At 37.0% G+C, this 27,760-nt stretch overlaps 2 protein-coding genes across 2 annotated transcripts; both read left to right on the top strand.

Moving 5' to 3' along the window:
* Positions 1 to 114: 114 nt before the first annotated feature.
* On the top strand, positions 115 to 5,767 carry LOC311201623 (bile acid receptor-like; the record flags this gene model as incomplete). Its single annotated transcript, XM_084276040.1, has 10 exons — positions 115 to 205; positions 1,395 to 1,760; positions 2,757 to 2,897; positions 3,436 to 3,575; positions 3,658 to 3,762; positions 3,862 to 3,961; positions 4,175 to 4,303; positions 4,780 to 4,899; positions 5,271 to 5,384; positions 5,512 to 5,767. 10 exons carry the CDS (start codon positions 115 to 117, stop codon positions 5,748 to 5,750), a joined length of 1,545 nt encoding a protein of 514 aa, XP_084132166.1. The 3' UTR covers positions 5,751 to 5,767.
* Positions 5,768 to 5,911: 144 nt separating this feature from the next.
* On the top strand, positions 5,912 to 27,657 carry SYCP1 (synaptonemal complex protein 1). The gene is made up of 31 exons (XM_084276033.1): positions 5,912 to 6,071; positions 7,178 to 7,259; positions 7,423 to 7,469; positions 8,353 to 8,517; positions 9,255 to 9,322; positions 9,678 to 9,751; positions 10,485 to 10,543; positions 11,612 to 11,681; positions 12,303 to 12,376; positions 12,963 to 13,071; positions 13,672 to 13,766; positions 13,896 to 14,080; positions 14,519 to 14,586; positions 15,728 to 15,789; positions 16,244 to 16,348; positions 17,287 to 17,390; positions 17,891 to 18,008; positions 18,260 to 18,330; positions 18,942 to 19,023; positions 19,481 to 19,543; positions 19,874 to 19,936; positions 20,606 to 20,668; positions 21,131 to 21,247; positions 21,804 to 21,914; positions 22,554 to 22,646; positions 23,338 to 23,412; positions 25,385 to 25,444; positions 25,575 to 25,754; positions 26,209 to 26,352; positions 26,694 to 26,780; positions 26,865 to 27,657. Exons 1-31 carry the CDS (start codon positions 5,964 to 5,966, stop codon positions 27,006 to 27,008), a joined length of 2,946 nt encoding a protein of 981 aa, XP_084132159.1. The 5' UTR covers positions 5,912 to 5,963; the 3' UTR covers positions 27,009 to 27,657.
* Positions 27,658 to 27,760: the final 103 nt, after the last annotated feature.

Genomic DNA, 27,760 nt, shown 5'->3' with positions numbered 1-27,760 from the left:
TTCTGGGTTTAGCTCTGCAGCTAAAACTACCCAGCAATTCTCTCCAACGTAACGTTTCTCTTACTTTTCCATTTCTCTAGGTTGCCTTCTTAAGGCTATCGTGCAGCAAAGTGGATGAAACAGTGCAGTTTGGAGCAGAACATGGCAAACACATTTGTCACTGTACCTGATGGTTATTGTCTTCCTGAGCCCATACAGTATTACGGTGAGTAAAGCAAAGTTTTATTATAATAATTTATTTATTAAAAATATTTTATATTTTTATTTAAAAAGTAGTATTAGTAAAATGAACATCCATGGAAATTCCCATTATTTTCTTCATTTTAGTTTATCTTTACAAGCTCATAGAAGCCACAACATTTGACTATCAAGCTCACACTGAAACAGTATTGAAATATATTAGCATGTGCTCATATAGATTTTTGCACACAGCATGATTATGCTGGCTGACCATTTCATAAAAACATTAGTGGTGCTGTGCCCATTTGGCTTGCATGAAAGAGATACGGATCTTCTTACACTACTCCAGGTATTTTATAAATAAATAATGGTTATTCTCTATAATTGCAGCAGTTAATTTGATTCTGGGCTAGTAAAAGCAGTACCCAAAGCTTATTAAGAAGGAACTTTCCAAATTGTTTTTAAAGAGATTTGAATAATCCCAAAGGAAGAATGAAACACGATGCATACTGCACAAGCTTTCTTCAGTACAGCTGTGTGTTTAAGAAGGGTGAATAAAATTAAAACTCTGCAGACAGGCAGGAAGAAGCTTTCTTCATAATCTGTACATAGATTTTTCTAAAATAAAATTTCATAACTACAAAGGATTCTATGTGGAAAAATACTAAACAAGCCCCTGCTTTTTGCTCTACTGAATTTCAGCTTAGAGACTGCTGTCACTGTAATTTTTACCTTCCTAATTTCTAGACCATCTTTCTTGGACTCTTGTGTGACTTTTCAAAATGATGCCTGAAATATGTATGACTAACAAACATTTCACTCATGGACAAATTCACTTACTTATGGTAAAATAACAAACAATTAATAAAAACAACCTCTAAGTGTAAAAGGCTTAGTACATAGCTAATACATTGTTAGTACATAGCTGGGTATCACTTGCCCATGCTGTATCATCATGGGCAAGTGATACCCAGCTATGTACTAACAAGACTCCCCTGCCCAGTTACCAAACCTATTTTGGGACAGCTGAGTTTTTACTCAAAACCACCACGTGTGGCACAATTAAAAAGGGGATAGACTGCCCTTCTGAAAATGTGTTCCTCTAATACATATGATTAAATCTTTAATCTCCAGCACATTTTAAAGCTTTCAAGCAGCTGATGTCAAGATATTGGTCAAGGTTTTATTTCATTTTCAATCCTTTCTGTATCTAGATGTTTTACCAGAGCACATCAACTATCAGCTGCAGGACACCGACTTTCAGACTGCACCATACTGCCAATACTCAGCTGTTCAAATTCCTCCTCCAGTCTTGCAGTCACAACCTTCTCAGTCCCAGTACAGTGCATACAGCCTGGATGCTCAGTACAGCGACGGGCAGTGTATCATCAGTAGCTGTGAATTAAGCAAGCCCCCATTCATGGCTCCCCACGTTGATGATGGTGGGTACCAAGGACTGAAACGGCCCAGACTGAACCACTCTTCTTTGAGGCTGAAGGGGCAGGAGGAGCTGTGCGTGGTGTGCGGGGACAAAGCCTCAGGCTATCACTACAACGCGCTTACCTGCGAAGGCTGTAAAGGTAGGAGAAAAGGCTGATCTCTGTCTTACCCAGGACTGTGTTCCACATCTGTGATTTAAGCAGATTTCACTGGTTTTTAAGTTGAGGCTTCTGCAGGGCTTTTAAATTTGTCTAAGGAGCATTTATCTCACACACTCCAGAATATATTTTTATAGCATTTTCTTAAGAAATGCTTTCACAAAGTCTGTTTAATAGGAGTGCTACGTGCAACTGAATTTTGCACTGATGATTCACTAGAATAGTGTCTCTTTAAGCAGGTGCTGACATTCTTGTGATGATATATTATTATTATTTCCTTCAGTGTTATTAATTTCATTTACTATTAAAGTTAAATGAAAACAAGTAATAATTACTAACTACTTCTATTTTAACTTGCTACATGGGAGCTGTCTCAATCGGGTAAGGAAATCATGATTAGAATTACATCAAAAGAACAAGACAACTATGTTGTTAAAAAGCAAGTTTAAAATCAAGGTAGTGTTTCCATTATAAAAAAAAAAAAGCACCAAAAACCTCAAAACTAAAAAAAAAAAATCCATACACCAAGACACTTTAATTTGTTAAATCATTGTCCTGGTTCTGGCCAGGCCAAAGTTAACCTCTCCAAGCAGTCAGCACAGGTGAGTTGATTTAGCCTGTGCAGTTTTCCACACCACCTGACATCACTCTCCCATAAAAAGGGCTGGTAGAGGAAGGCTACTCCTTGGTGCCTTCAGTGCAGTCTGAGTGCGGTTGGGTTTTGGGCTGGTCTTTGTGTAGTTTGCGGTGCTCAGTGTTGTTGTTAGGTTGGTAAAATACTCTGTGTTATCACTGGGTGACGCTGTGAGCTTTGTCACAGGTTCTTGTGGTGTTTATCCCAACTCAATGGGGCTCTGTCTGGCTCTCCTCTGGGAGTGGCGTGTGGTGCTCAGCCACTGCTTGAGGCTGAGCCACCACAATCATTATGAAGTAAAACTCCTTAGACTCCTTCAGTTACAACCTGACCCTTGTCTGTAGGCTTCTTTCGACGTAGCATAACCAAAAATGCAGTGTATCGATGCAAGAACGGTGGCCACTGTGAAATGGACATGTACATGAGAAGGAAGTGTCAGGAGTGTCGCTTGAAGAAGTGCAAAGCTGTGGGGATGCTGGCAGAATGTAAGTGTTTCTTCCATGCTGGCTACTTTACTGTTTAATTTATCTGTAGGAAAATGTAACTTTGGAGTCTGTAGCACTGGTAGCATCTTCATCTGCAGAAGCCAACAATGCTTAGGAAATCTCTTGAAGAGGACTGCTGTTCAAAGACATTACAAAGGGAAAAAGAAAGTTCTGATGAGATACACCTAAATAGTCTGAACCTCAGCAGGACAGCAGCATGCCTATCTGATGTGCTCTTGTGTTTGGAAAAAAATAAAGCAGCCTGCACAATAGTCTTAGTGAAAAATCTCATGCTTGTCTGTCACAGCACCACAAACAAGATAATGTAAGGAGACTGTAAATGCTTAGGCATTTGGTGGATACTGAATGGCCTCTTGCCTAATGAATAACACGTTGCTGTATTCTCCAGAAGCTATTGTTCCTTGGAGGCAACGGCCCCTGTGTTGCAAAACTTGAGTTACCTTTAGCAATAAAAGTGAAGATTTCGAACTAATTATTTGGAAATATGCATATTGATACTCAATTCCATACCTCACAGGTTTGCTGACAGAAGTGCAGTGCAAGTCAAAGCGACTTAGGAAGAATTTCAAACAGAAGAGCAGTTTTCTTTGCAATGTAAAACTGGAAGATGAGGGACTGAATAGTAAGCACGTATCATCGACAACAAGATCTGGAAAAGTGGGATATCTTTCTATTTAAAATATCTTTTATTTATTTTTGCTCCAAATCATTGTCACTGTGTTGGCTTGTTTTTTAACAGATCCCAGAGAAGGTGGAACTTACTCCAGGGGAACATCAGCTTCTAGACCACATTGTAGCAGCACACCAAAAATACACAATTCCCCTTGAGGAAGCAAAGAAATTTGTATGTATACAGAGCAATTAGCCTGCACTGCTAACTTGTTATTATCCTAAACACTTGTATCTTGGTTATATCAGGTGTCTAAAATGCTCTTTTGTGCAGCTACAAGAAACTGCAAGTCCTGAGGAAAGTTTTCTCCGTCTCTCTGAGACAGCAGTTGTCCATGTACAAGTGTTAGTGGATTTCACAAAAAGACTTCCAGGTAAGTTCCTTCCTCTGGGAAATGTTAACAGAATAGTGTGACTTTTTTTTAAAGAGGCAGAAACCATACTGGTGTCTATGCATCTTATGACTATGGCTACTCCTTTCTAGTAAAGGCATTTATTTAAAAAGTAAAATAAATTATCAACTCACTTTAGGGGCTTACAGGCAGCCACAGCCTTCCTTAATTGTTAGCATGTGCCTTTCTCTGCAGGATTTGAAAGTTTAGCTAGTGAAGATCAGATCGCCCTGCTAAAAGGATCGACAGTTGAGGCGATGTTTTTGCGTTCTGCCCAAATATATAACCAAAGAATCAGTGAATGCCAACCCTCAACAAGTGCAGGTAAGTTTAACAAGCTTTCCTTTAACGCCTGTTGGAGGTTCCACCATTGTGAAACAACTGCTCCTTGTTTTAATTCAATCTCAATTCATTTCCTATTAAAGCACAGTGGTACTTAGAATAGTACCAATAATGTCTGCAGACATTTTTTGACAAAGCATAAAACCAAAATAAAATAATTTGTCCTCTGTTTTCTTCCCATTGATTTCAAAGAGTAAAACTTTTCTGTATTGATGGGTAGATGGATTGTATTAGCTATATTAATGATGGGTTATATATTGTGTCAAGTTGAACACTAGAAAGACTTTGACCAACAATAATGCAACAAATGAACCTCGTGCTGGATGCCAAAGAACAATTTCTTTCTACCTGCATGGGCTTGGGGGGGAAAGTAAAATCACAGAACGTCAGATCTACATCTACAACACTGATGCAAATGGTTATTTCAAGTCTGGGAGCCATTCTCTCTCTTGTTCCAGGCCATGTGAGACTTTCTGATCATGGGACGTGTTGTCATGTCCAAAACACTGATAAGACCCATGTTTATTCCATGGAAATGTCTCACAGTGAAGAGAGTCCCACTTCCACCACAACGTCAGGTAATGTAGTTCTCTGTATTAAAAGGCTTTGCAGTGTGTTTTGCTGGGCTGGACCTGCTCTACTCACACCCAGCAACAGTGTGGCCACTGCTCAGGTGACCCTCATCCTCGGGCCGCTTTGCCACACGTGCAGGCGGGACATCCTCGTGCAGGGAAGATGTGGTGTTTGCCTACCTTCCAGGGTAAAGCCTTTTTACCCAGAACAGGGCCTGTTGCTGCTGATATTAACACTGTTTTGGCTAAGTTTGTTAATTTCATGCACTGGGGCAGCCGGCAGCCTCATGGGATGAGGCCAGAGATGACCGCCCAACAGCGGCACCCGCTCGCTCCTGCACCGAGGTAACATCCCCATTACCTGCTTCGTTTTCCAGGTATAACCGAGGAGTTTATTACCGCGCTGTTTTACTTCTACAGAAGCATGGGGGAGCTGAAAGTCACCGAGACCGAATACGCGCTGCTTGTCGCGACCACCGTGTTTTTTTCAGGTAAAGAGGGAGGCGACCGCCCGTCGCGCCTTCACCAGCTCTCCCTTGCCTCAGGCGCGGCCGCCCCGCCCCCCCCCCCCACACCCCCCCCCCACCCCCCCCGCCCGCTAACCGCGTTCTCCCCCAGACCGCCCGCTCTTGAGGAACAAGAGGCACGTAGAGGAGCTGCAGGAGCCGCTCCTGGGCATCCTCTACAAGTACTCGAAGATCCACCACCCCGAGGACCCCCAGCACTTCGCTCGCCTCATCGGGCGCCTGACGGAGCTGCGCACCCTCAACCACACCCACGCGGAGGTGCTGGTGACGTGGAGAACCAAGGACCCCAGGCTGACATCCTTGCTCTGCGAGATCTGGGACCTGCATTAGGCGGCGCAGCGGCGGAACCGCGCTCCGCGGAGCGCCGCCGCTGCGCTCCGCCCCGCGCAGCCGAGCGCGCGCGCGCACCGCGCCCCCTCCCGCCTCGGCCGCGCGCTTCTGCTTCCCGCCTTTTTTGCCTTGCCTCAGGGGCCGGCGAGCTTGGGGCGCTAGCGTGCCCGTCATGAGGTGTCGGCGCTAAGGCCCGCCCTAATCTCTGAGGCCATGGAGAAAGAAAAGCCGTTTAAATTGTTCGTGCCGCCGCGCCTGAGCGGTGGCCAGGTGTCTGCAGTTAAACCCCAGGCGAGCGCTCGGGCGACGGGTCTGGGACAGGTAAAAACCGCACTGCTGCCTGGGCGCTGCGTCGCTTTGGAGGTGACGGTTGATGAACGGGTGGCGGGCGAGGGTGGTGAGAGGGTGCAGGGCCCTCTTCCAGGGGAGATGGAGTGGGGAGCGGTTCTTCTGGGCAGTCCTCAAGCGAGGTCCTGACCTCCCCGTCCTGGAAAGCACATGCGAAGGTATGTGTGGAAGCGTGTGTGCTGAGCTCACTTTGCTGCAAGCTGTTAAAAGATGGCGCGGGGGGGAGGAGGGGGCGGGCAGCATCTGAGGTGTTCGTTTCAGAGACTTACACCTTTTTCTGTCAAACCCGAAGAGGATCCTCCCCTCGAGCGTAGCGTTACTGCTGATAAATGCATTTGATGTGGGTAACTCAGACCAGTAAGGGGGCAGTACACCGGTTGATACCCTTACTGGCTTTGATTTGTTGCTCCCACCAGATCAAGTGTGCTTTAAAAATGTTCTGTTATGCTCTGAATGAAGTGAAATTAACAAGGTATCTTTTATCTTGGGGCTCCTAATGAAATATGTTTAGACTGCAAGTTTCTGTGACTTATAAAATGGCCTGTAAAAACAAATTTTCATGCTAAAATGTAATCAAATCTGTTCTAGAAGTATTCTTGGGAATAAAGCAAGAAATAAGTAACAAATACTGGACTTAAAGTGTTTTGGTTAATGAGTCTGTACCATACAACTGTGTGCAAGTATGCAATAGAATCATAGAATGTGTTATGTTGAAAGGTACCATGAAAGGCCATCTAGTCCAGCCCCCCTGCAGTAAGCAAAGGACACCTTTAACTAGATCAGGTTGCTCAGAGCTTCATCAAACCTGACCTTAGATGCTAAGCCAGTAAGTTCATGTCATCAAAAGCACCCACTTTGACCTCAGTGTAGCCTATAAAGCAAACTACAAAAGACCAACAGTTACAACTGCAAAGTAAGACTTCCAAAGCCATCATCAATACATTGGGCTTTGAAAACTGTAGATGGTTGATTAGTTAATGGAATATTCTATTTTCACATTAGCTGTACTTTTTCTCAGGGTTTTATTATGCTTCTTTATAAATCTACCCATAAGAGAACTTATTTTTAAATTTACGCAGGGTTTTAACAAATGCCCAGATGATGATTTTAATTTGCCATTTGTAATGAGTACACTGAACCGTGGTGAAAACACCGATTCAGGTAAGACTAAAATAAGCTTTTATCTAGCACATTTAAAAAACTTTAAAATGTTTTCATCCTTCTTAATGACTAGCTTAACAATTTCATAGCTGTAACACTGTTAAATACAGTTCCACTGTTCCTTTTTTAGAAATGCATTGATTAAAATATCTTCATGTTTCAGATGCGATTTCACATCAAGTAAAACTTTGCTCTGAGGTAGATGAAGAGGTCAGCTAAGTATAATCTCTACTTATCTAATGTTGTAGGGCCTCTTAATTTGTTCTCAAAACAGTGCCTAGGGCACTATTCGGTAGATACTTCAGGGCTAAAGGAAGTAGTCAAAGGGGAATAATAATTTTCTGTCTTCTGGAGGAGATAATTGTAATTCAATGAACATGCCTGGAGATAAACCTTTAAATTTTAAGGTGATTTCCAAGTTCGGTGGGGTTTTGTGTTTTGTTTTGTGTTTGTTGTGGGGTCGTTTTGGTTGTTTAAGTGCCCTGGGAGTCTGAGAGCTTTAATCAGAATAAGATTTAGTCACTGAAATATCCTTGTGATGCTGCTTCTGAGTAGTCTATTGAAAAATGGAGGATTGAAGTCAGGATAGCCTTTGGAAAATAGGAGACTTTACCAGTTGCCTTGTCTAGCTTTATTTTATCTGTAAAATAATGAATTGAGTGGCATTGTTTCCTCAGGCATTTTATTCTTACCATACAGTCTTTACCAATGTTTTTCTGCTTTAGTATAGGGCAGTAAAGCTATCTTCTATTTTTTGTGATAGCTTCCAGTGCTTTCCTGATACAAAATGCAGTTTGCTGCAACAAAATAGAAGATAGTTCTTTCAGTCCTCCTAAGGATTTCATATCCCCTCAGACTAAACTTCTAGCCTGAGCAACTACTAAAGTACAGTCAGTCTCTTACTTGTTCTGTAATGTTTGTTGGTAGACACACAGTGGATACATGAAGATGTAAACTTTGGTTCTTGATTGTATATAAGCTTCTGTCACCAACTGTGGAAAACCCCCTAAAATACTGCTGTAAGAGATAAATATGTATCTAAAACATTAATTAAATAGTATTTGAGATTAAATTGTGGAACCTGTTTTAATAGAATATAGAAACAATGAATGAATTGTATTCAAAACTCTACAAAGAGGCTGAGAAGATCAAGTGGTGGAAGTTAACTGTAGAATCAGAACTAAAGCAGAAAGAAAGAAAACTGCAAGAGAATAGAAAGATTATTGAAGCACAGCGTAAAGCCATTCAAGAATTGCAGGCTAGTATTACACAATATGCATTGATGATGTTAAATGACAAGAAAGTTCTTCCTGACCTAATATGAAAATATACTTACAATTAAATACTAAAGAATTTTGCAGAGTCTGAAGAAATTTTTAACTGTTAATGTGATGGCTTTAAAGAAACCATTTGGTTAGATATGAAATAGACCTGGTCTTTCCTTTAAACAATGTGCATTCCTTCTATTATTTACCTGCACATCATGCTGTGGGTATGCAGAAACCTGTCCAAGACTGAGAAAGGTTTCATAGTCACGGTGTGTGTAAAGTATGGTCATGCATATTTCTGTATTCAGCACACACAGGAAGCAGTGCACTCTGCCTTATCACAGTTTATCTCACTGATAGTGACGGACAGCTTTGTGACAAAACCACACATTTTGAACAACTGTTGGTCCTTTGTCCTTTGTAATGGCTTTGGTAGCCTTAGTTGTCTTTGTTTGATTTCTGCTTTGAGAAAATACATACTCTAAGAAGGGGTGTGCACATGTAGTATGTGAAGGTATGTGTGAATAACATACCTGTTTCAGTTGCTAGTAAATTGTTGTTTATTATGTCTTTCAAGCAAACTGTAACAAAAGATGGCTCAGCATGTAATATGAGATAAAACAGATTTGATGCAGAAAATGACTTTTTGTGAGATTTGAGAAAAAGTATATTTCTAGTGTATTTTTCAATAACAATGTGGTTTTGTATTTGTTCCCTGTGAGATTAGTTTGAAAACGAAAAACTAAGTTTAAAACTGGAAGATGAGATATGTGAAAATAAAGATCTCTTAAAAGAGTAAGTAAATACAGTTAAACATATTTTTCTCAAAATAATTAGGTTTTGTGCTGAGAACTCCATTGCTATTCTATGTAGCTTCCCCCAGCAGGCTAGTTTGAGTTGGGAAGGCCCTCAAAGCTGTCTAGTTCCACCCCCTGCCATGGGCTGGGATACCTACCACTAGACCAGCATGCCCAAAGGTCGGTCCAGCTGTAAACACTGCCTGATAGTCAGGGGCAGCTTCTCCAGGCAACCTGTGTAGAGCTGTTAACTGCCCTGATGACCTTTAGAATTTACATTGTTAATACTTAAGTATGCAAGGTAGGATGCATTCCTAGGACAACATATTATAGGAATTTTTTTTCCCTCTTAGGAACAGCGCTTCAAGACATCTGTGTAGTCTGCTTAAGGAAACCTGTACTCACTTCACAGAGAAGTCCACCAAATGTAAATGCTAATCAAATTTTGATTTATGAAAGTAAATGTACTTCTATCTCTTCATGAAGGAAAAACCTATCATTCAGTTCCAAACACATTCTCTGGTTGAGATAAAAACTGTAGGTAGCTCTGTATCAGAGTAAAATTAGAAATGAGGCCATAGGTCTAAAACATGGGGTTTTTTTAGTGCTTAATCTATAGGTTTTCTGAAGTCAGTATTGCTGATTGCTGAAAGGTTGCAAGCATGGGAGCTATTTAGGTGTCTAAACACTAATACAGGTTTAGAGCACTGTAACCAAACCTGCTTAGCCTCTCCAGAGCAGTGCGTGTCTCCTGAAGTTATGTCAGTCCATTGACACTTTTCAGTCCCTTCGTGATGCCTTGAATATATTAAGACATATGCAGTGGCACTTTGTGCCTGTGTTTAGGCAGTAGAATCTCCTCTAGTTACTTTTCCCAGCTCTAACAAATTTCTAGAGCTGGCCTTCACCTGTTTGGAGCAGTTACAGATTTGTAGGGAAAAAGATTTAAACCTCAAGAAATGACAAAGTGGCATTTTTCTCACTGAATTGACCAAGCCAAGACAGCTGGATAACTTAAACTTTTAATTAATTGTTTTCTTAAATAAGAAAAGAGCCTATAATTCCTTTTTAGATTCATTTTACTGTTTAAGTGTAATGACTTTGACAGCTGGCATTCTTTTTCAAATGGAAAACTTTATGGTGCATTCTTAATTCGATAGATGAACACGAAAGAGAAGAAACAAGACAACTATATGTGGAACTTAATAACAATGTCGAAGTAAGTGACATAGCTTGTTAAAAGGCTCATGGGTATATTGAGGTACTATTTGTACAAAGAGCATTCTCTGGTAAAGTGATTAGAACCAACACAAAGTCAGGTTTTCAGTCCCTTTGCAAGGGGATTTTAATACAGTACTTCTGTGTTATATAGGGCCCATTCATTGGATAAAATGCAACAGTGTTTGGGATGTAGATACATATGATCTATATATGTATGATGTGCTTAGTGTTAGGTAATTGCAGTAACATCCTCTTTATTTTTTGTACTGTTTCACCTATCTGGTGATTTCACAGAATGGCTGAGGTTGGAAGCATCCTCTGGAGAACTTCCTCTGCTAAAGCAGGGTCCACTACAACATGTCGCATAGGGCTATGTTCAGTCAGGTTTTGGGGTCAGGTATACTAGGGTTATTCTGTTAGATAGTTTTGTTCAATGCAAAGTGAAATATAAACCAAATATGAACAAAGAAAATGAATTTCAGTTTTTTTGTGTGACACAAGAACAAAATCCATTATGGAAACTGGTGATTTTGTGTGGAATAAGAAGTACAAGATGTGAGTGTTCCCTGCGTTAAAGAGTTTTAAGCTTTTTAATTTGAGAGGTGCAGTCTTGCCAAATAAAGTAATTCTTCATGTTTTTGTTGTCAGTTGTTCAAGTGTGGAAGATCCTGGTGTATTTATAATAGAGAAATGCAAGTCATAATTTTTTGGGAGTGATGAAATTGTTACTAGGCAAAATCAGAAGGCATGTTGTACAATAGCTAAATAACAATTCTAGGTTGTAGCAACTAAGAAGAAACACAGTGCCTCTGTGTTAGGGATCTACAAACATGAATGAGTGAAAATATTTCATTCTTGAAATTGTGTAGATATTTTGTAAAGAAGTTCTTGAACTTCAAACTTTGAATAATTGTAACATTTTGTTAATTCAAAACATGTTTATGCAAAGTTTCTTACAAATATGAATGAGCTTGTAATACTGTTTGTTTACAGTCCATAAATGTAATTCTTCATTACTGAAAGTACTTAGTTTTATATGAACGTATATACTGAATTTTATTTTTAGAGAATGATAATGGCATTTGAGGAGCTTCGTGTGCAAGCGGAGAACACCAGATTGGAAATGTGTTTCAAATGTGAGAGTTCTGTTTATTGTGTTTATGCTGTGGGCCTAGCAATTTTGTACTTCATAGATTTTATTGCATGCAGTTCCAGACCATAAAGGTACAAAGTGGTACAATTGTGGACTGTTAAGTGTGACAGTCCGGACCTTCTTATATTCATGTCACCTGCTATTAAATGTCTGTTGTTTTTCCTTTTGGGTTAGGTTTGGAACATTATTTTTCTAATAGTCACTTGAAGTCTTAAGTTTTGTGTGTAGTACAGTCTACAAATCATTGCTTATTTTATGTAGTTGGTTCTTTTAAAACTATAATGCACCAGTGTGTAGCTACATAAATGTTAATTAAATACTTGCTGTATTTACACTATTTGCCTGTTTCATTTTTACATCTGCATTTCTCTTAGTCTTAGAATGAGTTAAGTAATACACAGAATAGCAGAATGATTGTGTGGAAAGCTGACAGAGGAAAAAAAATTGATTGGAAAATAATTTCAAACATGACCTCAACAATTACTCTTTAGGAAACAAATTGCCTATAATTGTACAGCTGTACAATCTTAAACTGGAAATTATGTTTAACTTGGAGTATATTTTAGCTAGTATATTAACTATGGATTTTATTGTATCTCAAAAGTAAAAGAAGAAGCAGAAAAAATGGGCAAGTTTGAAAAAGAATGCAAACTGGAAGTCAGTATGAAGGAAAACCAGGTTGGCTCAGTTTTACAATCTGTTATGTACAGCTTTGTTTTTTAAACAAGTTTTGCAGTTTCTTTAATGTTTTAACTCCCTTATGCTTTTGTGACTTATACATCAAAATTATTACTTTAAATGGGCTTCATTGTGTGTAAATTAGTTGCATTTTGGAAGGATAGAAATCAATATCGCAAATGACCTTTTGATGGTATATTCCTTCTGTGTTACTTATTTGGAATAAAATGTGACATCTTGGTGACAGAACTTAAAAGCACAGTGTGAAGACTGAATAGTCTTTCTGTTCTCTATACATACACTTGCTTTTATTTAAGTGCCTTGTGCAGAAGCATAAAAAATAGCTGGAGCCAGATTTAAGTCAAATTTCACAAACTTTAGTGATCTTTCAGAACCATCAGTCTGTTAGAGTTGATATTTTCATTTTGAATTGAAGAGCTTTTTTGTCCATTGTAATATGACTTGATCAATGCTTGGCTGAGACTAACTTGAATGAGGGCAGTATGTATGCTAATCATGCACAGTGCACAAATAAAAAATGAGAATCTGTCCTTTTTTAGACTTCATTATATTTTAATTTTGTTAGATTTCAGTTCTTACCATGCAGAGTAATGAAAAAGATGACGTAATAAGAGACATCAAGACTCAGCTGCAAGAATCCAAAACTAAGATTGCTGATTTACTAGAAGCAAAAAGTAAGTGTTCTCTGCTATGTTAAAATGTAATTAGTTATAGAAACAAGATTATAGTAATTGTATGCTGTTACTAGTCAGCAGCAGAGTTCTGGGGCCTTGCAGGCCATGTTCTCATTTTCAACTGAAGCTGCTCCATGTGGGATTAGGACCAGTAGTGTAATCTGCATATGTATAAACTCTAGGCCGTTATTTCATCACAAGTTTTCTCTTTAGGCTATGCCCTGATTATGTATTGACATAGCAGCTTCATTGCAAGGGATTTTTTCTTTTATTCTTCAATATAGTCTGGTGTGAACATGTTACATTATTCTAAAGGTGCCATGTACACTGGTGTTCCTTTTCTGTAATAATTAAGTTTTACCAGGACACTTTATAACACTGCTTCTGTTCTGCAGATTCTTTCCACCTCAGTTGGATTTGTATAGTAAACATGACCCAATCTACTTAATAGATTGAATGACCATCTTTGAGGTTCTTTTGTTAACAATGGCATGAATCCATTATGTAACTTGAAATGTATTTATCTCTAAATTAGGAATGCAATAATTTTGTGTAAATATCCTATTTTTCTCAAATTTAAGCAGATATTTTTTTGCTTAGGACATGAAGGAGAAATGCTAAAGCAATCCCAGATCGATCAAGAACATTTGAGAGCAGAACTAGAAGAGGCCAAAGTTTCATTGCAACAAACAGAGGTACAGCTTGCTGATTTGCCAGTATAAATATTTGAGCAAGTAATTGCATAATTACTGATGCTTTGGCGATGAAAAAAGTGTGTCTGTTTCTTATAAAACATGCTTAGGAATTTATAATTTTTTTTGTAGATTACTCAAAAGAGCTTAGAAACTGAATTGCAGACTACAGTGAAAGCATTAATGCAGGTCACTGGAGAAAAAGAACAACAGGTGGAAGAATGTAAAAAAATTAAGGCTTTGCATGCATCCCTGAGAGAAGAGTTTGAGACTTCTATCTCCAATTTGAAAAACTTGCTGCAAACAGAGCAGAATAAGTAAATTAAACAGTTTAAATTCAAATAATTATTGGTAAAATGCTAGATTACTGAGCAGCTGGGAATAAAACTTAAATTTCATATGTGATTTGGTGAAATTACTTTCTCTTTTTAATCACTCATACCTCTTCTAAAGTCCCTCACCTGCCTGTTTATTTGAATTATTACCACTTGAGGATGTTTATTCCATTCGATTTGTGTGTGGATTGTAGCTCTTAACCAAGAGAACAGTAACCTCATCTCGTACTTGAGAAACCTCATTTAGTACTTTAATAAACTACTGAATCTGATACAGTTTTTTAATATCACGTCTGTTGAAAGGCAAATGCTTTTAAAATGCTTGTGGTAAGGCTTTGTCCTATCATCCTTTAAGTTTCAAGTGTAGTGCTTTGTGCTATGCAAATTTGTTTTGTTTTATTATTGTTATAATTTTCTTAGATTGGAGAAATATGAAGATGACTCAAAGCTACTTACCTTGGAGCTCAAAAATAAGTCTGCTGAACTGGGTAAGATTTGTGGAAAGAAAATAAGCCAGGTAGTATTAAAAATGTTTTCTGAAAATAGACTGTCCCTGTTACTTGGAAAAATGGTTTTGCAGTACCCTCTACCTGTCAGGAATGCATAAATTTATTTTTACTCATCTGACTCCCTTTTCTTTGGCAGTCATTTTAGCTGGCAACAGTCAAACAGCAGTGCTGTGCAGACCTCCAGTAGTAAGACCATATATGCGTGGATTCTACTGGAAGTAATTTTGCTTTCCCTGCACTCTTCCTGTTAAGACTGATAGTACTGTAGACCTGTTTGAGTGGTAGTGTTAGACTGCTGAACAGGAGATCTCAGGAATGACTCATGTAGCTTGTAGCAGACACTAAATACTTGTATTAAGCTTTCCTGCTGGCCACTGTCCCCACATTGGCTGTAGGATAGTGCTTTGAAATCCTGTGATTTCTAGGTATGTGCTTCTTAGCCCCCAGAGTAAGAGACCTATCTTTAGCACTGTTTCCCCAGGGTGCACAGTATGTCTCTGGTTCTGTTACGATAGATGAAAGTTAGTTTGATGTCCTTGAATCCATTCAGGGCATATGAAGTTAACTATTCAGAAGTTAACTGCTAATGCTTGTCTAGAACAAGTTGATATGTGACCCATGAGAAAATCAGAGCAAAAATGAGTTTGGTATCCAGTACTTGCAGAAAACACCAGTTATGTGTATGTGCACATGGAAAGCATTTTGAACTTGCTAATTAGCAGTTTCCTTTTCTAGCATATCCATGTGAATATCTTCAGTAGTCCAGATTTATTTCTGGAAAAATGTAAATGCATCAATACTTGGAGATTATGCCTTTGTAAACACTCTTGCAGTCCACAGTTTATTTGAAGCCATGATCATGGAAATCACAGTAGGCTTTGTATTTTGAGACAAATTATTAGTTTCTCTTTATATATATATTTTCTAATGTCTTTCTGAATAATTTTTTCAACTCTGTTTAGCTGAAGTTGTAATTTAGGTTATAATTTAGCTTTACAATTTCTGAGCTTAGTCCAGTGAGTTTTGGGAATGGGTTACTGCAAAAGGATGAACGCTTTATGTTGCCTGCTAAATATGTGGTTATTTCTGTTCAATTAATTTTACATTACATGTGTTGTAGAAGAGATGGCTAAACTAAAATCTGAGAAAGAAATGCAACTCAAAGAGCTGTCAGAAACACTGGTAAATGTTAATTTTATTAGTCTCACGGCATTTATTTTTCATTTGAAGTCTCTTTGGTTTTTTTAGTATCTTAAATGCCATATATAAACAGAGTTTAATCTAATGTTGCTACTAAGCTTTCTTTACTAGTCTATTTCAATGTTTTCTTTGAAGGACTTGATTCTGCTTTGTTTTGGTTTTATCTTGTCAACATTTCTGGTGGGTTCCTTCATTCAAATGCTAATCCATCTAGACATAAAGACACACAGGCCTATTTTCTGTTACATCAGTTTAAGGTATAAGTACACTTTTAATACAGGATTATTTTAGTTACAATCTATATACAAGCCTAACAAACTCCATCAGCTAAAGTAAGATAGTGTAAAACCAGGTTTGCATCTTACCACAGAAATTTGTTCCTTATATACTCTGCATTGAAATTTCTAGACTGAGTTTCATTAATGTTCTTAAACAGGAAAAAGTTGAAATACTTCAAGTGAAGAAGAAAGATCTTGAGGCTACTGTAGAAAACTTGCAGGAGAGAGAAAAAGAAACAAAAAATATTCTCCAAATCAGAGAGGTTTGAATAAAGAGCGATAGTGATGTTTTTATAATCATTTAAGTTCCACGTTATCACTTGTATATAAGAAGATTAGAAATAGCAGAGTCAGACTAGTGCTCCACTCAGTGCTCTGCTCTGTTTGTGACAGTGTCAACCGAAGGAACTATGTAGGAGAAGACTATTATCTGTTGTTCATTCCTCTTACATTCCTACAGTACCTGCATTAAGGATGTTTGAGGACACATTCCTGTCAGTTGCCTTTGCTATAGGTTTATGGACTTGTTCATGTTCACTTGTCTGTTTTTGAACCTCTTCATCCTACTTGCTTCTGTAGCCTTCTGTGACAAAAAAAATCCAGAAATTTAGTTGAAAATTAATCTCTCTAGCTCTCCCTTCTTTCCCTTCCCCCCTCTGTTAACTGCCTGCCAGTGCCCATGGTATCAGCATATCACCAGTTACGTGTAGGAAACAGTATTCAAAGAATTTATGCATTATAAACTACATTACATTATGAAGCTTGTTTATCTGGTAATGGCAGCAACTTTCTGAGGAAAGGTTTTTGCCTTGTGGTTTGGGATGCATCTGCAATATGTACTCTATCACACAGTACTAGAACTGTCTTTATTATTCTTTGCTTTGTTTTGTTTAGGTGAATGCAAAAGCTTATGATGTCTGAAGCAAATTTCTTTAATGTCCAGGGAAAGCTCATTTTGTCAGTAATTTTGCAGACTAGTTAGGCTTACATTATGGGACACATTTAGCATTTCTATGAGAGTTCAGTATCTCACACTACTTCCATGTCACACCAGAGATGTAAAGATATAGTCTGGTTAACTTACAGAATGTATGCAGTTTTGTTTTATCTTAAAACTTTGTGTTTACAGTTAATTTCTGACAGCTTTCATGACTTGTAGTTTACATATGTATACTCAAAATGCTTTCTTTTTCTTCTGCAGAAAGAAATCCATGATTTGAAAGTACAGCTGACTAGTACAGCTGAAAAGGAACAAAATTGTTTAAAACAGCTTATGACACTGAATACAGATCTTGAACGAGAGGCGTATGATCATTTTTGAAAATACACTATTAGCTTTCTTTTTGTGTTACACAGAAGTCACTTTAATAGGCAGTGAAATGATCTACAATTGCTTCTTAATGAAAATTTTGAACCTGTGTGCACATTATGTCCATTATGTACTCAGATTTATAAATTACTTTTTCTGAATTTATATGTATGTAATGGTTCCGGATCTCTCTGAGTTATCATGAAGAGTTCAGTTAGTAGGGTTAGCATGAAGAGAAGGTTTTCTGAATTCATTGTTAAATCTGCATTGGGCTGGATATTCAACTACATTGCCAACAATGTCATATAAAAGTTGACTTGAATGTTCTTTCCCTCTTTTGTCACCTTTTTGCATCACCATAACTTTGCTTAAATCTGTAGATATGGGCCTGGACATTTTTCAGCATGAAGTAATATTTTGTAATGGGGAAATTTAACTTAAAAGGAAATTTCAAAATACCTGTTCTTATTTCTCTTGACCATTTGTTTTAAATTAGGCTAAAGAATGAACAACTAACAGTGTATACCAATAAGCTTTCATTAGAGAAAGAACAAATAGTACAAGAGAAAAGTGGTATGGCTACAGAACTCAAGAAACTGCAAGAAAGTCAAGAGGCAAGTTGTAAATTTCCAGCTGTTTTGAAAGGACAACATTCAACTTAAAATATAAATCCTGTGGTAAGCTGCAAGGTGGCATGCTTCTGTAGAGTATCTGAACTATTTGTACATTTTTTAAAACACAGAAGACTTGCAGTTATTCTTCCTTGCAGTGTATAAGGCAGGTCAAGATACTGTTTAAGATGTCTTTGATTTTTCAGATACCACTTTAAATTTTATTTCTTTTATTTACATGGGTCTTTATTTAGGTTAGTAGAAAAAAAGAAGAATATACAAAGCAGTTAGTTGAAAACTTGGAGGAAGAAAATGGCCAGCTAAGGCAAGAAAAAGCAAATATTAATGTACAATGTTATTAAAGGAAATAGACTTGGTTTCTTCAGATTTAGTCTAAATGTTGTGTTCATATGTGCTTTCTGTGGTTTTTAGATTAATGGGTTGTAGGTTATTTAGGCTATATAGCTATATAATTTTCATGCTTGGGCCATCTAGATTTTTCTAGAAATTAGTGGTACCTATTGCTACAGGAACATTTTTGCCATAGCTCCGTATTATGTACAGCTGTCCTGTTCTGCAGTAACATCTTAGGTGTGAAGGAAATGAAAATAAAGGTTATGGATTAAATAAATGGTGAAATTGGTTAAATGTTACTCGCTGATTTAGTATCTGTACCGCTGACCCAATAAACATGTTTCATGGATGCATTATGATGTTACAGAACGTATTTTCCTCAGGTAAGGACAACACCTTTCCATACTTAAAGTATGTAAAGGTCAGGGGTTAACTTACGGTTGCTTTGCATCCTTTGAAGAGCCTTTTCATTGCACAGCTTATGAAGCTCTCATCAGTATTAGCAATCTCTTTAGAGAACAGCGTTTAGCAGTAGTGAAAACAAATGAAGTACTTTACTAATACTTGTTAATTTGCATTTAGAAATGAGTTGGAGTCTTTGAAAGAGAAGATGGTAAAGAAAGGTGAAGAGATTAAAAGTAAACTGGATGAAAAAGAAGAAAATGTATGCCATATGTGCTTCACAATGAAAATATATAACAACCTGTAGGACAAAATTTAAATGTAGAACTCCACCCCCCCCATACCCTTCAAAGCTCTACCATAGGGCTGTAACCTTCTTACAGTGCTTCTACCAATTGAGCCAACATATCTACTTACGCTGAGCCCTTTTATTTTATGTCAAGGGGCTTCACTGGGATGTTTGTTCTTCACATTGAGGCTTAAAAGTCTAAATTCAGGCCAACAGAGAACCCGCTTTTTTTAAAAAAAAATAAAATCTGTGTACACACTTAGTGATGGATGGAGTATTAGCTTTCAATATATAATATGACTTATGGTTTAAATATGTTAAAAAGATTTATACTTTCTTACTGTAGCTTGAAAACACACCCATTTTGTTAATGTCACAATGGATTTCAAAATGTTACTGTAAAAGTCAAAGATTACAATTCTAATTCCAGGCTAAGATAATTGAAAATGAAATTTCCAGAAAAGAAAAGCAGTTGAAGACTCTAGAAAATAAGGTATGAAAATCAGTCTTTACTTGGATTGTAGAGAACTTCATACAAGATTATTTTTTAAATTGCAAAGTTGCTTGTTCTTTTTTTTTTGTCTTCTTTATAAACTCTACAACTGCTGAAGAACTGCATCACTGCTGGTAATGTTGATGGCATTTGGCAAGCAAACTTCTTGTAGTACTTTATGGTTCAAATTCCAGTCGTTGTAATACGTTAATATGTGTTTCGGTCCTATTGGAGTTCATCAGACTTGTGCAAGTGCACGTTTAAGAACATGAACAGTAATGTCTAAACAGTCAGTTTTTAGGAGTTTAATATTTGACATATCTCTTTTAGTTGAATAATTTAAAGAAACAGATGGAAAGTAAAACCAAATGCATTGAAGAGTTGCAACAGGAGGTACGTACAGTTTTCAAAGTCAAGAATGTTTAAAACATGGCATTTTGTGGTAACTATAATTTTTCAATGGCTTTTGCCTGTTGTGATATCTTTAGGTAGACCTGCACAACTTAAAACTATGCTTCCTTTCTTACCTTAAACTGAGCATATTAATATGTCACCTTTGGAATGACTTGATTTGTAAAATTATCCTTACTTTTGAAAAATGAAATGACAGAAATAATGTCTTTAATAAACTTTTACAGTTTTCATTAGTACATGGTATCACTGATATACTTGAAACAATGACCTATCTCACTAATGGTAGAAAAGATTGTGCATTAGGACAGACTGTTAATAACTGTACTGTAAAACTATATAACATAGGTTTTTTTTATCATGACATCTGCACATTTTCTATCAGCATCATCTTAGTTTTTCAGCCTGTTCTACGCCCTCTTTTTTTGTCCTCTGTTGTTGCACATCAAGAGCCTTTCATAATATCCTGAAGTAACAGTATTGTTTAAGTAGTTGAGCACTCTGGAGAATTGACTTGGACACTGAACTGCACAACATAGTTATTTGCTTGCTGAAAGCTGGAATTTTGAAGATTCTGACCTACTTTATGCAGTTCAATCACTACATAATTCTGTTAGTTTATTGACATAGACTGTTTGTATATTTTCACAGAATAAGACGTTGAAAAAGAAAATGACTGCAGAAAGCAAGAAAACAAGTATTTATGAAGGGAAGGTAGGCTTAATTATAATAAAAATGCACACTTGGGAGGAAAATATATCATAAACAATTGATCTTAAATACCTTTATAAGGGAGGGAATAAGATCTTAATCTTTTTATATTAAGATGTGGACAACCTTCTGTAGATCCAGGCCTGGAGGTTGGTGGCCCTGCCTGGGGGGAGGGGAAGGGGGGGGGGGGCGGGGTGTGTGTGTGTGTGTGTGAAACTGTGATCCTTGGGGTCCCTTTCAACTGTCTTTGCCATTGTGGTGTTGCCATTCTTTCTGTGAGTATTTTCTAACTCTCATCAGGCAAAGTTCAACTCTTTATTTAAAAAGCTGAACATTATGTAGGAAGTACTTCAGTCATGTACCTGAAATGTAACTGAGTGTTTCTGCTAAAAACAAGAGGGGAAAAAAAACTTTGGCATATTTATTCCCAAAGAAATAACAGCAATAATCCTGCATTCTCAAAAGGTGGATAAATTACAGTTAGAGATGGAAAATATGGACAAGCAGCATAAGGAAACAGTTGAAATCTATCAAAAAGACATTGAAAAGAAAACAATAAATGAAAATAAACTTCTTGAAGAGGTGAGAGTAGTTGATTTTTACAGCAGCTTTTAATATTTTTTATGTATGATGGTTTTATGAAGCAATATCCTTGCTTTTCCATAGTGGTCTTACAAATTGAACATCTTGTGTGATGTTCAGTGTGAACAGAACATGTGAACAGAGATTTAGTACGTGAGATTCTGAAAGTGGAAGTATTTTTTTTAATACTTATTCTTTAAAAATAAGAACCCAGTTAAAAATTCTTTTTGTCAAGATATTGTTCAGAGAAATTCTATTCTTGGTATAAATACATCATAAGCAAATTAGGTTATAACTTTTCCCATGTTAGTGTTTACTTGCCTGCATTTTTTTGATGGCAATGTCAAAAAATAGTAGGGCAGAGTGCTCATAATGGCCTTGTGTGTCAAAATGATACTTGTCTGCTGTGGAGAAAAAGGCGTACTTTTAATTTACCTTTATCTGTTGAATTTGAAATGCATCTTAAAAGGAACTGAAGACTACACTAAATGAGGCTATGTATTTTTTAAATATATTGATAACTTTTCATTAGTGAAATTAAGTTTGTTACTAACAGGTAGAAAAGTTGAGGCTGCTTGCTGATGAAGCAGCAGTAGCACAGAGAGAAACTGATATCCGTTGCCAACACAGGATAACTGAAATGGTAGCACTTATGGAAAAACACAAGGTAAGAGATTTTACTGATTTCTGTGACTTGTAATGTGTGATGCTATATTAAGTAAAAATGTTTCAAACCCATAACTTTACAACTTAAAGTGACACTTTGTAGTAAAGGCCCCAGTCTAGGAAGAGGAAGTTGAACATGTGCTGAACTTTTCATCATCTAAAAAAAATTAATCTTCAGATTTTGTAAACATGCCTACTGCTAGATAAACTGCATTTAGCTAAACTTCTAGGATTTATTTTTTATATTCAGGCTTCCTTTGACACAATCCTAATGCAGCGTTCTAATGGTATCAGTTTCGGCCTCTTTATGAGATTACTTACTGGCCTTCAGCAGTTTAAGTTAACATAATTTACATTTCTTATTACTCTGTTTTGCAGTGTATTTACTCATATAGTATTAATAAATACAATACAGATAGCTCTTATGTTGTGCTGCCTAGAGATAAAGCATTCTCTTTCAGCCCACATAATACTGCTTATGCATTTTCTGGATTACAGTTACTGCTGAAGCATCAATGTTTGTTCATAGTGCTTTCTGAAGAGCAGCTTTTTTGAAAAAAAAAAGTAATGTTTTAAGACTAGATAGATCTATAACTGTAACTTGTAGTCAAATGTTTGTGTTTGTTTTTTTTTAATGCAGCATGAATATGATAAAATGGTTGAAGAAAAAGATACAGAGTTAAAGCTTTATAAAATAAAAGAGCAAGAGCATTTATCATCAAAAAGATCACTGGTAAGGCATATTTTCCAGCACTAGATAATTAAACAGAGGGGCTGCTGTTCTCATGTTTAATATAATTATAAATATCATATTAGACTTCTTCCTGTTAACACTTGGAGAGGGATTAAGTGTCGGCTTTGGTGGAACTGAACAGTAAAAATCAACCCACCAATTTGTTTACTTATTTTCTTAGAGATGCATTAAAATACTCCAGATGTTTCTGAAATTAAATTGGAGTAACACTGCTTTTTCTAATTTCCCTAATAGTGCATCATGTTCTAATCTCAATATCTGAATAAAAAACTTCTGTATTAAACAGTTCTATTCCACCCCATACCCCCACTCCCCCTTCCCCCATTCTCATGAGTGGTTTAAGTTCTTAGCTTTCATAGTTCTGGTCAAGTACCTGTTGAGTACTACTTCAGCTTTCTGAAACAAATTAAAAACAAAGCTTCAAGTCTACAATTGCATCAGCCTTTTCTTTTTAACTGCTTGTTTGATCATCTGTTATTCTAGTGATTGAATCATTCTGAAAATGACTTGACAATACCTCCAAGCATGCTAACTTTATGGATATGCTAGCTCTGTTGAACAAATGGAATTTTCTTTTGTTTATAATGAATATCACTATTAACTCTTTCACTTGAACTGTTTTTTCCAGGTTAAACATTGTTAACTCTATCCTTCATTTAATTGTTTTTAGGAAAATGAGCTGTCATGTTTGAAAAGTGAATTGTCATCCCTTAAGGAACAACTTAAAGCTGAAATTGAAGAGAAGGTGGTGGATCTTGTGTTTTTCACTTAAATGTAGCAGTATGGGTTCCGTGCTTGGCCTGGTCTTAAGCTCTAGAATAGTAACAATTGTGAAGTGCATTTTTGATTCTAGGTCTTCCTCTCACTTGCTGTCTGATTTCAAGAGCCTGATTTTTTTTTCTGAAGTTTTTGTCTCATTTATGATGATATTGGATGTTTTGACTTACTCCTTAATTAGTAAGTATGAGGTTAACAGGGAGAAATCAAAACCTCTGTGAAGAACTGTCCAAGCTTCCAGGGATATCAGGAAAGCCAAAGCCAATCTAGAGGTAAAACGTGTAAGTGAAGGGCACAAGAGAGACTTCTATAGGTCCTGCTGCTTAATGTGGCAGGTGTTCTGATGACAAAAGACAAGGAAAAGACTGTGGTAGTTAGTGGGACTGACTTGGAGAGTCTGGAGAAAGGAAGACTTAGCCTTGATGGAGGAGGATCAGGTTAGGGAATCCTTAAGTAACTCAAACGCACAAGAGTCCATGGGATCTGATGAGAGACATCCATAAAGGCTGAGGAAGGTGGCCACTATTATTGCAAGGCTGCTCTCACTTATCTTCAGATGGTCATGGTGACTGGCAGAGGTTCCTAAGGACTTGAAGAAAGCAAATGTCACTCCTACCTACAGGAAGGGCAAGAAGGAGGATCTGGTGAAATGTAGGCTGGTCAGTTTCACCTCAGTCCCTGAAAGATGATGCCTTATGAGATGACTGACATTCAGATGAGGAGAAAGCACTGGATGTTTATCTCAGCCTTAGTAGGGCTTCAGCACATAACATCCTTATAGGTAAACTGATAAGCATGGGCTAGGTGAGTAAAGTTGATCAAAAACTGGCTGAACTGCCAGGCCTTAAGAAATTGCAGTTATAGAGTGGCACAAAGTCTGACTGGAGGCCAGTCAGTCACTAGTGAAAGCAGCTTTGCAGGAAAAACCCTGGGGTTCTAGTAAACAGTAAGTTGAACATGAGCCAGAAATGTGCTTGGCACTTTAGGCTGCATTAGGAAAAATGTTGCCAGCAGGTCAAGGGAGCTGATCCTTTTCCCATACTTGGCACAGGTTGGACCATGTTTAGAGTACTGTTTCCTGGTTTTGGCTTCACAGTACAAGACAGGGGCATGCTAAAGCAAGTGAAGCAAAAGGCCATGAAAATCATTAAAGGTTTGGAGTATCTGATAGAAAAGAGGGCCTGAGAGCTGGGCAAGTTTAGCCTCAAGATGAGAAAGTTCAGGGGCATATTATCAGTGTGTATAAATACCTTTGGGGAGGAGCAAAAGACAGAGTGAGACTTTCCCAGTGTATCCAGTGAAAGGGCGAAAGGCAATGGGAACAACAAATACCATTTAAACACAATAAAACTCTTTTACTGTATGGGTGATAAAATGCAGGAACAGACTGCCCAAAGGGGTTGTGGAGTCTCCATACTTGGAGTTATTCACAGCCACAGTGGACACAGTCCTGATCAACCTACTCCAGTTCACTCTGCTGTGAATCAAGGTGTTAGACTAGGTGATCTCCAGAGGTCCATTCCAACCTTAACCGTTTTGGATCTGTGATTTGCTGTATAGTATTCTTTACCTGGCAAGAGAATTACAAAATTGAATTAAAGATACAATGAAGATTTATTTCAATAAGCAAGAATTATTTCAGTTTCTTCTGTGAAATAACTAGAAAATATGGATCATTCTTTTTTAAATACAGCAGTGATAAAAATTCTGTCGTATTTTCTCATTAAAAAGTGAAGGTTCCTTAGCAGAGATGGGGGAAACTATAGAAGATATGAAACTACATTTAGAGAAGTAATGTCTTTTTAATGCTGCACTTTGACTAAGTGTGGGTCATATTTGCATGTACTTTGTAATAAAGAATGGTTCTGAAATTACACCAAGAAGGTTTTAAATGATTAAAATGAAGTAAAATCCTTGCTTTCACATAACTTTTTCCTTAGGAGAATCTTGCAAAAGAACTGCCCCGAAGTATGGTTCCTGAATATGAAAAGAAATCCAAGGTAGCTTTGACCTTATCAGTAATTAATTTTAGAATTTGGTAATATGTATATATCAAAGTCCATGATAAATTATGTAGACTCGACAAAAGACATTGAAATGCTTTTAATGTAAACCTCTTTTTAATTTTAGAAAATACAAACACATTTTTCTGAGACTCCTAAACCTCATTTAGATCCAGAGTGTGCATCCATTAATGTAAAAAGTAAGAAGTCTCCAAATGATGTTCCTGTAAAAATGAACATGATGGAAAAGAAAAAATTACTGCCTTCTGGATCTGCAAAAAGTCCCTTGGGTAGTCCATCACTAAAGGTTTGCAACTCTTTATAGTGAATTGTTTTATTTTTCTGACTATTTCTTCTTTACTGATCTTTTTTGTTGTTGCTGTTGTGATAAGCAGGGATTTCTTTCGGAAAGCTTTTTCCTGCAGTTTTGTTTGCATTTTCTTAAATATTGGCTATAGTCTGCATGTAGTGACTACAGTTCAGAATAACCTGAATTTCTGCAGATAAGCATGAAGTTAGATAGTGTGCCATGAAACACAGTTCTTCCACAGTTTCCAGTTCCTTATCCTTGTTGGGCAACAAATCCAGGGCATTTTAAAACATCTTTTCCCCTCTGTTTCAGTCTTTGCTTCACATTGTTCCACACCATCTCTCTGATGTATTCCTGGATATTCGGTCTGTAAACTGGGTTATGAGTTTCAGTTTAGATTCTACAATTACCACTGAAAATGTAATTCTAAATGCCACTATTTATTTCCCAGGCATATGCTGTAAAGACTCCTCCAGTACACAAGCTGAAAAGTGAAAGCTCAAATCCGCAGCCAGAACAGTGCGTGAGGAAGAAGCAAAAAGTGCTGCTACGGCTGGATGCTCACTCAGATAGCTCTGAGCACAGCGACCTCCTGGTAAACATGAGAGAACAATCAGCACATTTAGCAGTTCTTTATGGGCACTGCTATACCTAAGAATATATATGAAACATGTGTGGCTCTATCCAAGACAATATTTCTGTGTATATTTTTACTTCATTGTTTCTTTCTTGTATTTAGATGTGTGTAATTAGCAACTGTATGTCAGAGTACCACTATACAAAGAATACATACTAACTTACGATTTTTTTACACTGCTTTTATTGACAAGGCTTCACAGTAACATCTTTTCTTTTTCACACTGATAATATTCCAGTAAGGAAAGAAAATATGTTTATAACATAGTGTGATTAAGTAACTTTTTATTTTTAATTTAGAGCATAGTCTCAGAGGAAGAAATGTTTAAAAAATTGTACAAAGATTATCCTCAAGCATCACAGTTGTGTGCCATGACACCAAAAAAGGTACCTTGGCTTTTCTTTAGATCAGATCAAACAGTTAATCAAATTGTTATAGAAGCTAATGGATGGATTTATTTTCTTTCTTAGAAACCAACTGCATCAACCCTGAAAACTCCAGGCTCTGTACTGAAACTTACAACCATGAGAAAAATGCGAGAGGCTGGATGGACTGCAGTTTCTAAAATGGACAGGAAAAGGAAAATGAAAGAAGCTGAAAAGCTCTTTATTTAAAATAGAAAAAAAAATACTAGTGCCCTAGCATTACTTGTTTTGTTGAACCACAGTGGTGTTATTCTTACAGAGTTAGTATGTTACATTTTTCTGTCATACTCAGAATGTTTAGTACTATGTTCGTTTCCTTTATACACATAGACCTTATAGGTACATAACTCCATCGACCTGCAGAGCCTGTTCTATCTTTAATTCCCTATGCTATGGAAGTTGGGAGACAACTGGCTTATTTTAAAATTTAGAAATAATTATAACTACATAGAAAGCTGTTTCAAAAGAAAAATATAATCTAGCTTTAAATATATTGGTTTTAAAGAAATTCAGTTTTCTTATTTTAAATTTACTCTTAATATGTAATTTAAAAAATTATATCATTTAGTGAAAGAAATACTGAAGATGTTAAAACGCATGCACTTTTACATGAAGTTGTCTTGCTCTTTCATTCATTTTAAATGTCAGAACTGCCTTTTTAGACTGTTTTGTTTTCAGTAGCTACTATTTCAGTGTGTTAAAACAGTTTTCAAACTTTAAGCATTGAATTTTCAATAGATTTACTTCTAAAAAGAGATGAAATCTTGCTAAAAAATAAAATATGAACACATATTTTAAGATGGTAAAACAATGTTAAGATGTCATTAAACTGCTTATCTGAAACATGAAGTGTGGAAGCAAATGTTTTTGCTTTATATCTTAGAACACAGATATAAATCATTAGGCAGCCTTCCTAACAGCTGACAGCTTCTGCCACATAT

The sequence above is a fragment of the Gallinula chloropus genome (assembly GCF_964237585.1).
Source record: "Gallinula chloropus genome assembly, chromosome: 27".
Taxonomy (NCBI): Eukaryota; Metazoa; Chordata; class Aves; order Gruiformes; family Rallidae; genus Gallinula; species Gallinula chloropus.
Note: the sequence above shows the minus strand (reverse complement) of the source record. Positions and strands in the feature narration are given on the sequence as shown.